Source organism: Microtus ochrogaster, chromosome 2 (assembly GCF_000317375.1).
Source record: "Microtus ochrogaster isolate Prairie Vole_2 chromosome 2, MicOch1.0, whole genome shotgun sequence".
Classification (NCBI taxonomy): Eukaryota; Metazoa; Chordata; class Mammalia; order Rodentia; family Cricetidae; genus Microtus; species Microtus ochrogaster.
Genome location: NC_022010.1, coordinates 15,366,832 through 15,379,530, shown reverse-complemented (window position 1 = coordinate 15,379,530; position 12,699 = coordinate 15,366,832). Strand labels below are relative to the sequence as shown.

Genomic DNA, 12,699 nt, shown 5'->3' with positions numbered 1-12,699 from the left:
AAAGAAACTGTTAAACCGGGGATGGTGGTGCACAATTTGTAATCGCAGTGCTTGGGAAGTTGTAGGCAAGGAGATCAGGAGTTCAAGGCCAACCTTGGCGACAGAGTGAGTTTGAGGTCAGCCTGGGCTCCATGAGACTCTTAAAAATCCGAAAAGAGGGGCAAAAGAGATAGGGAAAAGAGGGAAAAAAGGACTCTGCTCTTATCTTCCCCCCCCCAAAAAAACCAAAACCAGTCTACTCTTCATTCTTATTAGTTTAAGATCCTCTGGGAAATCAAAAGCCTGGATCCCAGGTAGCCAAGACGAAGGCTACTATAACTGGCTGAACTACAACTCCCAGGAGACTCCGCGCCCACACCCTTTGCGCAAACTCAATTCCAATGACTACATTGGGCTGCGAACCAGCAGGGGCGGGGCTTGGACTTGAGCCGCGATTAGGGGGCGGGGACGGGGCGGGGACGGGGCGGGGCCGAAGAGGGGGCGGCGCTGCCGGCGCGGCCCGGAACACGCTAGTGGAGCGGAAGATGGCGGCGGTTGCGGCGGATGCTGCCGGGACCCCAGTTTGGCTGAGGCGGAGAAGCCGCCGGCTCTGACCTCGCTCTGGCTCCAGTGCGTGCGGCGGAGCGTGTGCGAGGCCCCGTGCGGCGGGCAGGGGCTGTGGTGGCCAGTGCGCGCCGCCCCGAGGAACGCCCCGGCGGCGCTGCTGCGGCGGCTGAGGAGAGAGCCGGCTCCGGGCCTCGGCGTCCTCCGGTGCCCCGGGCCCCGCGCCTCCTCGGGGGGGCGGCGGCGGCGATGTTCTCGGTCTTGTCGTACGGGCGGCTGGTGGCCCGCGCCGTCCTCGGCGGCCTGTCGCAGACCGATCCCAGGGCGGGCGGCGGCGGCGGCGGTGGCAGCGGCGACTACGGACTGGTGACGGCGAGCTGCGGCTTCGGCAAGGACTTCCGTAAGGGCCTGCTTAAGAAGGGCGCGTGCTACGGGGACGACGCGTGCTTCGTGGCCCGCCACCGCACGGCCGATGTGTTGGGTGAGTCCTTCGGCCCCGGGTCCGCCTCCTGAGGACTCCGGAGTGCGAGGCTTCCCTGCCTCCTCCGCGGAGCGCAACGCCCCGCCAAGCACCCCAAGAATCGCTTTCTGCCTCACGATCCCCCCCACTTTAGTGGTGAGGAAACCGAGGGGCAGAGCGGTGGAGCCACGTGCCCAAGGTCACCGCCTTGGGAATGTGTCCAGTCTGTCCCGGTGCAGAGCCACACTCTTATTAGTCACAGCCCCCACGCGACCTCGTCCTCCTTGCTCGGCGACACCTGCAGGCTGCTAACCTTGCTTCGTTCCCTCCTCCCTCTGCGCGCCCCGGGAATCCCTGCTTCTTGGCGAGCTCCTGATGCCACGGTCGGGCCCCAGCTGCGGGATCCGGAGCAGACCGAAGACAGACGGCGGGAGCCCTCAGGCCCGCCTCGTTTTCCCCCACCCCCCTCTGCCTCGACCGTCCCCCGATTTTCATCTTTTTCGGGAAGGGCCTTGGGGTTGGGGGTCGACAGCTAGCCTGGTTAGAAATTCTAGCAATGCTCTCTCCCAAACCGAACTTGTCTACTTGGGGTCACTTGGGGTGGCAGAAGGTCTCCTTGACCCAAAATAGAATGGCCGGACCTGCTTGTAGGCTGCAGCCAAGACTCGTCACAGCTTTTTAGGCCACAGGTGCTTCCTAAGACCTAAACCAGTTACACCTTGGGTGGAGGAGACGGGAGAGAGCTGTCCAAAGGGCTAAACAACCTACAAGCAATCAGAAACTTTATCTAGTGTATATGCCCTTGGAGATTTCGTGTATGCCATTAAAGCTCTTTCAGTTCATGAAGCTCTTCCTTTGAAATTGAAGGACATGCTGTCATTGGCTCTAGGTTCAAATGTCACTTTGGTTTCACTTCTCCGGTGACATTGAGTTTTTAGTTACTTAAAGTTTCATATGCTAAGACAAAATTTGACATTGGAGCAAATAATTGTTTTGGGGACACTAATTGCTTGCTGCTTTAAAAAAAAAAAAACAAACAGCGTTTTTTTTTGTTACCCACTTGCTGTGTACTGGAGGCTGACCTTGAACTACTGAGCCTCCTGCCCCCACCTCCGAAGTGCTGAGGATACAGGTGTGTGTGCCATAACTCCCATTATTTTTTAATCAGATCTCAGAGAGCCTTCCTTGAGATTAGGTTTTGGAATTATACAAACTCACTGTGAAGTCTGTCTAGACTCAGGATCCTTCTTAAGAGGCTGCCATTAGCTGTCATTGCGAGTCACCTAGGTAACACTTTCAGTGACCTGAGGATCTGTGCTGCCACATTAAAATTACAGTCAGCTGTGGGCGGTTCAGTGTAGACTGCTTCCTTGGACCATGCCTGAGGTTCTGCTTCAAGACCCAGCACCACCAATAAAACGGTGTCAGGAGTTGTAGTCAGCCAACAGATTGGGAGATAGTGAGCTGGGAAGTTTCACTTGATAAAGCTGAGATAGTTGGGTTTTTTTTGGGCTTGAAAATCCTGTGATTTGATTGATAATTTGGGAGTATAGTAGTTTCTATTTCTAGTACCTGAGGTCTGAGAATATTGTAAGATCCCAGCAGTAAACCTTTCCTAATTTTTAAATTGCATGCAATTCTGAGTATTGAGCTGGAATCTTGCATATCTACCCAGGGGTTACTGTTTGTTTTGAGACAGGATCTTACTGTATTGCCCAGGGTGGCCATGTATTCCTGGCCTCTAGCAACCCTCTTGCCTTGGCCTCCTGAGTAGTCCTGTGGTACTAGGACTACAGGTGAGCATGCCATACCCGATCAGGTTGTCTCGTTGTTAGTTGTATTTGCTCTAAATTAACCACCAGTTAAGTCACTGAGAAACCATCTTGGTTATCAGATCAAGTGAAGATGTAGGGTACTAATTTGTATAATTTTTATTACAATATGTTTTAATTTTAGCAAATGTTGTTACTATCTTACTGTACCTAATTTATAAGTTATACCTTATTATAGATGTGTATTTTAAAAAGAACTTAAAGGGTTCAGATACCCACTATGGGCCTTGAATGAAGGAGAAAAGGGGCTACTGTGTCTGAATGTATGAAATCCTTATGCTGAATTTTAACGTGCTACTATTTTGGTATTGTGGCATATTTACAAGGATACAGAAGATAGTAGTCAGACCCTTTCTAAAAAAGCACAAACATTTCATGCTCTGGCACTCTGGCAGGAGCCATACATGGTTTGAGGTTAAGCTTTGTAACTTAGTAGTTGATTTGTGATCTTTGGTGGACTAAGAGTTTGCCATTTCTTACCATTTCTTACCTGTAGAAGATGAAAGGAGTGGGCCATGAGACCTTGAGGCCTGGCTCTGGCAAGCCAGTCACATTTTCCTGTTGTCCCTCTAATAGCATGCATTTGTATGCCATTGCCACAGACACCTTCAGCAGATTTGTTTGTATGTAGCAAAGAGCTCTAAGTTCTTTTTTTTTTATATTTATTTATTATGTATACAATATTCTGTTTGTGTGTATGCCTGCTGGCCAGAAGAGGGCACCAGACCTTATTGCAGCCATGTGGTTGCTGGGCATTGAACTCAGGACCTTTGGAAGAGCAGGCAATGCTCTTAACCTCTGAGCCATCTCTCCAGCCCCGAGCTCTAAGTTCTTAAATTACCTTGGTCCCTTCTGTGGAAGGAACCTCTCCAGAGAAGAGGGCATAGAGACAGGCTTGCACAGACTCTGGTCTTCAGTCCTGCAGGTAGACCTGCATGTAGCTCTGAAGGCACAGGCTTTGGGGTCTGATGGAGATCCCTAGCTTCTTGTCTTGCAACTAGTGCCATAGGGCAGCCACACACACAGCTGCTATGTGACCAAGAAGAGATCAGTCAGAGTTAACAAATCACGCGCGCACACACACACACACACACACACACACACACACACACACACACACGCACGCACGCACGCACCTCTCCAAATGGTGGAGTGTATGGGAACATTGAGAGTCATGTTTTCTAGAACTATCCTGTTGTGGAGGAGCTCCTCCAGAAGGTCATCCTGAAACAACTTCCTAAGCTCGTCTCACTTGATCTTTGGCAGCCATAACCAGTTCATCAGCTGGTGGCCTCTGTTCTATTGACACTATCCCATCACAAGCCAGACTAATTGGAGTTATGAGCTGAATTATATTAAAAGAAGGCAAATCTCTGTGAGTTTGAGGCTAGCCTAGTCAACATAGTGAGACCTTGTCTCCGAGACTCTTTTTTGCAGTTTGATCACTCACTGTGGGCTTCTCTTTAACTGTTAGGAATGAAAGTTAGTTTCTTTTGTATGAGAAAGAAAATATTATTTTGATTTTTTTTTTTTTTTAGAAATTGAAATTTTCCAGGGGTAGTGGTACATACTTTTTATCCTAGCACTGGGGAGGCAGAGGCAAGCAGATCACTGAGTTTGAGATCAGCCTGGGCTACACAGAGAAACTGTCAAAAAAAAAAAAGTAAAAATGGAAACTGATCTGCCCTGTTAGTCATGATGAAGAGTACTTGATGCTCACACTGTTATTGTCCCCATTGGACTTCTTTTAGGAAAAATTGGCTGTGGTGGGTGTGGTGAGACCAGGCACCACTCCCATCCCGTGGAAAATTGGCAAAGGCTCATTCTCTCTATTGAGCTAGCAGGAGTAGCCCACACGGGCACAAGCTGTAGGGACTTTTCTTGTTCCTTCCTCCCTGTAGCTTTGTTACTCTGCATGCTGTGTCTTCCTAGGTACACAGAATCATGAAAACTACCTGATGCCATCTCTGAGTTCCCTAAGCCACAGCAGCACCATTGAAAGGCTGTTGAGAACTTAGGACTTCAAAACCTTGGAGTTCATTTCTTTCATGTTTTGGTAATGAGCAAATAGAGGCCTTCAAATGGTTAGGTGACTTCAAAGAACCACTAGTTATCAGTAAAGATGGGCCTCTCTGCTATGCTTGGGAGGGCTGGAGAGGAGAAAAGACAGAGAGAGAGAGAATGTGAATGTGTTTGTAATTGCTTTATTCTCTCTGACTCATAACTGGAAAGCAACAAAAACTTCCCTGCATGCTAAACACATCTCGCAGAAACCATTGATTTGAAAATGGTCGGCATGGTCTGTACCATATAAGTTCTGACCTCTCAAGATTGAGCTGTGAAAGTGCTCCTAAAAAGCCGAGGGATGTTTGTTTAAGCTCAATTTAACTTGGAACATAAACATGAAAATAAAACAGTTTTGTATTCCAGCCTTTGGTTTCAAGTTTTTACTGGGCCAGGATTCTGAAATGTTTCTGTGAGTCTTGCCAATCTTAAAAACATTCTTTGGGGTGGTGGTGTTTGTAGGTTTTTTGTTTTTGTTTTTTATTTTTGTTTGTGTATGTTTTAATTTTAAAAAAGATTTATGTTGTGTGTTTGTGTGTTTTGCCTGCATGTATGTACCACTTGCATGTCTAGTGCCCTTGGAGGGGATTAGGTTCCCAGGACTGGAATTCATGAGCTGCCACATGAGTGCCGGTAGTCAAACCTGGGTCTTCTGCAGGGTCAGCCTGTGCTCTTGACTGCTGAGCCATCTCTTTGCCCCTGCTTCTGTTTTTGAGACAGGGTCTCACTATTATATAGCCATGGCTGACCTAGAACTTACTATGTAGACTCAGAAGAGATCCACCTGCCTCTGCTTCCCCAGTGCTGGGATTAAAGATGTACACTACCATGCCTGGCTTTTGAATTTTAAGGTATGAAGATGAGGTGAGCTACATATAGACCTGGAGTGAGTTTGATGTGTCTGAGTCTGAGCTGCACTTTGTATAAGTGGTCACTGGGAGAGTGCACCGATTCCAGCGCCTCAGGGAGGCTTCTCTGGAATCTTAAGTCCTGCCAGGAAGTCTGTGTCAGTTTATAGCCACGACTTTCTAAAAAGTCAAATCTACCTGTTGATGATGACCTTGAGTTTTTGTTGTTTTAAGCTGAACTGCGGGACTGGGACTGGGAAGATGGCTCAGTTGGTAAAGGTGCTTGTCACCAAGCCTAATGACCTGAGTTTGGGCCCCAGGACCTACATGGCAAAAGGAGACAACTGATTCCTCAAGCTATCCTATGACCTCGACACTAGCCCCATAATACATATCCTAAAAAGCCAAAATTGAGTTGCAAAGTCACAGTATGACATTCACCCTTTAAACATGTATACTCAGTTTTTAAATCCAGAAGGTTGTACAGCCTCACCTACCATCTTGAGTCCAGAACCTGTTCCCTGCTCCTCCCCCAAAAGCCTGCCATTTGCAGTTGCTCCCAGCTTGTGAATGTTTCTTAGCCCTGGTAGTAACTTGTAGATTCTCTGGATTTGCCTGTTCTGGGCTTTGTATGTGAATGGATTCCTAGAGTATGTAGTTTGTGCTGTTTCCCTTCACTTAGCTTTTCTTCTTTTTTCTCCTCCTTTTGTTTGTTTGTTTTTGAACTAGAACTCACTATGTAGACCAGGCTGGCCTTGAACTTACAGACTTCCACCTGCTTCAGCCTCCTAAGTGCTGGGATTAAAGGCATGGGTCACCACTGCCTGGCTCACTTAGCTTATTTTCAACATTCAAGTTAGAGAATGTGTTAGTACTTCATCTTTTATGATGGCTGCATAAAATTGTATTTCAGGAATCAACAACCCCATTTGTTGGTATCTGTGGGTATTTTTACATACTGGCTATAGTAAATTATGTTTGGCATTTTTGTATATAAAGTTTTTTTTTTAAGATTTATTTATTATGTATACAACATTCTGCCTCCATGTATACCTGCGTGCCAGAAGAGGGTGCCATATCTCATTACAGATGGTTGTGAGCCACCATGTGGTTGCTGGGAATTGAACTCAGAACCTTTGGAAGAGCAGCCACTGCTCTTAACCACTGAGCCATCTCTCCAGCCCCATATATAAAGTTTTGTGTGAGTAGGTGTTACACTATTTTGGAGCCTGTGTGACCATTTACTGTATAGTCCGGACAGGTCTTGAATTCTCAGCAGTTCTTCTGCCTCAGCCTCTTAAGTGCTGGGATTGTAGGCATGCACTTGGCTATGCTCATGTGTTTTTAATCTTTTCAGGTATATGCCTTGGATAGATGATAAATTGGTATAGTTTGAATATATAATTATTTTATATAAAGAAAATTATCTTTAAATTACAATAATTAAATATATAAGGTCAGATTAATCAGTACTTTAAGTATATCTGATGTTATAATCTATATATTTTCAAGAGAAAAACATCAGCTGGGCTTAGTAATACACACCTTGAATCTCAGCACGAGAGGCAGAGGCTGGAGGATCTGAATTTGAGGCCAGCTAGGGCTATATAGTGAGACCCTGTCTCAAAGAAAAAGAAAAGAGCGTGAACTATTGAGGAAGTGTGAGAAGTGTGGTCTTAGAGGAAGGGCCGGTGAGGGCTGACTTTGCAGATACCGTTGGAAGATGACAGGTTTGATGTAGAGACTGTTTGCTGTGCCCTGTGCCTCCCCGCCCTGCTGTGTAGATGAGTTATACTTTGTGTAAGGGGCTTATGAGGTGCCTTCACTTTCACCATTGCCTTCAGCTATTTTTCCTGTTCACCAGTTTGTAATCTGGAAATTTTGGGCTCAATTTGACATTGTCCTGACTTTCACTTTTCTCTCAAGTCATTAGTAATCTCTAGAGGGCTCTGGATGGGTCTTTCTGCAGAGTAAACCACTGGATTTTAGAAGTATAAATGCTTATGCTTTTTAGATAGATGTTTCAGAGGGTTGTTAAATCCCAAGGAAAAGTAGGGTGCAGATGGGTTTCTGCTGAGGAGGGATTTGGGGTGGGAGGAGGCTGTCCCTGAACTTCAGCGTGTTATCATGAAACTAGGCAGCATGTAATCTGAATGTCTGTAGCAGTGTCCAAATGGACTTGGTGCTGGTGTGTGGCTTCAGGAACACTACACCAGGTCAGAATGTGACCTACAACCATGTCCTCTGGCAGATCAAACACTTGTCAACTTCAGGCTAAATGCCAAGTTCCTTTCATGTAGTTTCTCCAATGTCTTTTCTAAAGGTCTTTTCTCAGGCTATGCCTAGGCCATAAGATTAGAATACTCAGGAAATGTTTTGGGAAGGTAAGTTCACGGTATTTTATTTCTGAAGAAGTTGGGGTGAGGTTATCTTTTAAAATCTGTGTTAATGTCCCATCATTTTGAGAAGTGATGTGTGGCATGTAGGGCACTGCTGCTGTTAGGAGCATTTATGAGTGTGAGCTTCATGTCCTCACTGTTGCTAAAGTTATAACGTCAATCATAAGTCCAGAGCCTTCGCAAAGGCTGAAGAGGTCACAGCACTGATGACAGGCAAGACACTAGTCGCTTGGACTTGAGCTGGTCTTTTGATTTACTTTAAAATCCTTACTGAAGAAAAGAGATGCTGAGTGCTTCCATAAGATCTCAAGCAGGATTTGGTGGTGCACTGGAGGAGGAAACAGGTCCTTTTGTGTGAGGAGTGAAGACCTCACTTTGTCACTTGTGTCTTTTTCACACCTGACTTCGGAGTCTGCCGCCTCTCCTGAAAGCAACACTGGAGATGGCAGATCACTTCCCTTCCTCTTTTGAAATGTGCACAGCTCCAGACAGCTGCACTAACCCGTCTCCTCCTATGGTTCGTCTGTAAAGCTGACAAATCAAGGAGGTTCAGTACAGTTAGTGTTAAAGACTGAACCTAGGGCTCAGTTGCACTGACAAGTGCTTTGAAATGAGTGCTTCTTTCTGTTTTGTGCTTGTAAAGTAACACCTGCTCAGAAGACTCCTGCGTAAAACACCTGTAGCATATACCTTGACTGTAATCAGCGTAACGTCCTCTGGCCTTTGCACATATAAGTGTGTATACCCTTTTGAGCAGCGTTGTTAGCTGTGATTTAATGTGGATGTTTCTATACTGACAAGCAAAGTTCATCACATTTCCTGCCTTATGTGCTAGAACTTACTGAATTGGCCCTCAACTTTCAGTTATTTAGGTTGTACCTATCGTCCTGTTGTAAAGTGACAGTGAGGTGAGCCTCTCTTTGCATTGGAATAGCTCCTAAGAGCTTACTCCTTGAGGAACTCTGCAGCAGGCCAGGAGTGCAAGGGTCTGTGCACATAGCACCTGGGAACCTTCCAGAAAGAATGTATGTTTGATGCTCATCCAGGTGCTGAGGATCACTTTCTCCAGTAAGCTTCATGTCAGTCTGGAAGGTGTTACACTTAATATGTATGTATATACCAGGCTCTCCACAATTTCTATCTGTTCTTGGTGTGAATCCCAAGGACTGCCAAGAGACTGCAGCTTTGCCAGAGTCCACAAAAGTGGCTTCCTACAGAATAGGTTGTGGTGGGTCGAGGAATGTACAGACTGTTTTGTTGACTGCTTGTTTTGACCTTTCGAGGCTACCATCACCTAGCATGTTTTCGTTTTCTGACTTCCCAGAATCATTTCTGCACATCGTCATTTGAGGTAGCTGCCGAAGGTTGGCTGCTCTGAATGAGGCAAACAGAAAAGCGCTTGTGTTTTCACTTCAGTGTTTGGACAGCAGCTCCGGGTCAGGCTTGAGCTGTTCCCTAAAACCTGGACTTGAGCTTTGGCCACTACTGGGTAATAGGTCTCAGAGGTTCCCTTTGAAATGAGGTCTCACCAGGGATGCACCTCTCACAGGGTACTGTGTCTTTTTTGGTGATGTGTGATTTCAAATTCAAAACTGATTGACCCATGTTCTCTTAGTGGAGAAAAGCTGTTCAGCATTTTAGCTAAGTCAAATCATTTTTTACTCTTCTGAGTTGTTGTTGACACTTCTCTGAAAATACACACATGGCTATGTGACAAGCGCAAGGGATACTTGTCGGGAGCTAAAAACAAAGCCTTTGCCTCCAAAGTAGTTCCTGCAGTAAATAAATATGAAGCCGTGTGGGAAACAGGATGACTAGGTTTGTTCGCCTCTTGCCTTTTGAGGAGTTTCTAAACAGTTTCATACTGTGCCAGTGTGCTTTGGAAGCCCGGAATTAGCTCCTCCCCTTTTCTCCTGGTTGTGAAGCTCCTCACTCCAGAGGCAAGCAGCATTATGTTGAAAAGAATGCCTTTACTGGGCTGGGACGATGTCTCAGCAGTTAAGAGCGCTGGCTGGTCTTCCAGAGGACCCAGGTCCAATTCCCAGCACCCACGTGGCAGCTCACAACTCTCTCTGATTCCAGTTCCAGGGGATCCAACACCCTTACACAGATGCACATGTAGGCAAAACACCAATGCAAAGAAAAAAAATAATGCTTTTACATATACAAACAAGTAAGGATGGCCTGTGCATGCAAGGATTTTGTTTACAGGGCTACATGGGTATGGCAGTGTGGGAACAACAGATGGATGCTTTGGAATAGAACAGGTAGGAGCTGCTGAAAAAGCTGAGCTCCAAAGGGCTGTATCCAGGACAGTTGGAAGGAGCTGGGTGGGCTCCAGGCAGTGCAGACAGAATCAGCAGAAGTTAGCGACACAGAACACTGAGGAGGGAGGGAAAGAAGGGAGCTGGGTTGGCACCCAGCAGATTCTCAAGGTTTCTACTCTGGAAGTGCAGGCTGAAGGCTGCTTGTGACAGGCTGGGATGTGCAAGGGGAATGGCCAAGTTTGGGAATGAAAGGTGGGATTGCTTAGTGACCTTTGGAGGCGGGATCTCTGGGCTTGTGGAATGCTGAGTCCTGAAACAGCAACACCTGTGAGAGTCACCTATGCTGTGCAGGCATGGAGAGGGGGTCAGGGCTGTGAGGGACATCTCAGCCTGCATTAAGGCTTAGGAACTGCTGGGCCAGGTGTTGGCCAGACACAGAGGGGGAGGGTCTGTGAGATGATGTTAGCATTCATTGAAGTTATGAAAGTGACTGAAGAAAATGGTTAGCCCTTTGTATATTGCTCATCGTCTAAAATTCCCATCTAAAACAAGCCCTACACAGTAGACAACATGTGCCAGAGACACTTGTTAAATGAAGTTGCTTCTGGAGAAAAGCCAATCCATTTCTTCAAAGTGTAGGTGCACCGTTTTGTTCTTTGTGCTCTTTGCAGACAAATAAATGCTTCTTCCTTAGTACTTGTAAATGTCACTGTTGAATTTTTAATGAGCTATTGAATGACAAGCTTGGCGAGTTGACTGGAGAACCAAATGATCTGCTCACTCATCTTTTATGCATTATCTGTAAGTGGGCATTGTCTTTTGGTTGTGACCACAGACCAGTGTCTGGAGAGCTGGTGGCTTACAAAAGTCAGAAAAGCTCATCAAAGTCCAAACACTCCCCTGGTTGCTGTAGACTGTGTTGGCCTCTGTGCTGCTCATGGCTGGTTCCTTTTTTTTTTTTTTTTTTAAATCTTTATTACTACTTTATGTGCAAGGGTATTTCGCCTGTGTTTATGTCTGTACCTGGTGCCCACATAGGCCAGAAAAAGGTATTGGATCTTCTGGGTCTGGAGTAATAGATGGTTGTGAGCCACCATGTGGATGCTGGGGATCAGACCTGGTCCTCTGGAAGAGTAGCCAAGTGCTCTTAACCCCTGAGCGTCACTTCCAGTTCCAGTTGTTTCTTTTTAAAATCATCTTCCCTTTTGGCTGTTCTAGGGCCCCAAGCCTTGCCGTGCTTCACAGTGCTCTGCCTCTGCGCTACAGTCATCCCCACTTGTGTTGATGTGTTTGTTTGAGACAAGACCTGACATATCTCAGGCTGACCTTGAACTCTTTATGAAACCAAGAACAACCTTGAATGCGAGATTTTTCTGCCTTCTTCCTCCCCAAGTGCTGAGATTACAGGTGTGCACCATAATATCCAGAAGCTGGCTTTTCTCACAGAGCTAGTTGTGAGCAGTACACACTATGAGCCTGTGTTATGACAAGCAAGACAGTGTAGTTCCCTGCTGACTTCGGACAGCCAGGGTAGGAGACCTCTCCTATGAATGAAGTGGGTGAGGCTGGTTCTGGACTAAATTTTAGCTGGAGTTTCTCAGAGCTATCTCAGAGCCTACCTTAGCCCCACTGTCACTTACAGGAGACCGATGGTAACTTCTTTTATGGAGTTGGTTTTTGCTAAATCTCAGTACTGTGCAGTTGTCAGCTCTGCCTAAGCTACTAGGACAGAGCTCTTGATTGAGACAAATAAGAGCCTTGTGTTGGCTTTGGTGGCAGCAGATCTGCCTTCCCTCCAGGGGAATCTCCTGAGTGCCTGGCTCCTGAGCTGCGTTATTGGGCTGACTAATAGTGAGAGGTTCTTGGCATGGGTGCAGTAGGCATTTACCTAGAGGCCAAGTTTCTGCACATGGGACTCTCTCCCTGAACCTCTCTGACTTGTGCTTTAGTTTATCCCTCTGGGTGAAAATGGCAGGGAACTCCTCAGCATCTTTCTAACTCAGGGTTCCATCCTTCAGGTTCATTTTAGACGCTTTCCCATACCTTCCGTTAGATCATAATCTGTTCAGGATTTTGTTTTGGTTTTGCTTTTTGAGGCAGGATCATGTAGCCCAGGTTAACTTCGCCTCTAATCCTAGCATGCAGGAAGCAGAGACAGGCAGATCTCTGTAAGTTCGAGGCTAGTCTGGTACATACAAAGAAACCCTGTCTTGAAAAACCACCACAAAAAGAAAGAAAGAAAGAAAGAAAGAAAGAAAGAAAGAAAGAAAGAAAGAAAGAAAGAAA

At 46.4% G+C, this 12,699-nt stretch overlaps 1 protein-coding gene across 1 annotated transcript in view; it reads left to right on the top strand.

Annotated features, from left to right (window-relative positions):
• The first annotated feature begins 500 nt into the window (after positions 1–500).
• The window catches only part of Pptc7 (PTC7 protein phosphatase homolog), a 41,231-nt gene continuing 29,032 nt past the window's right edge, over positions 501–12,699 (top strand). The window contains exon 1 of the mRNA XM_005344457.2: positions 501–1,024. Within this exon, the coding sequence (XP_005344514.1) occupies positions 793–1,024 (232 nt within the window). The 5' untranslated portion in view covers positions 501–792. The remainder of the gene's footprint in view (positions 1,025–12,699) is intronic.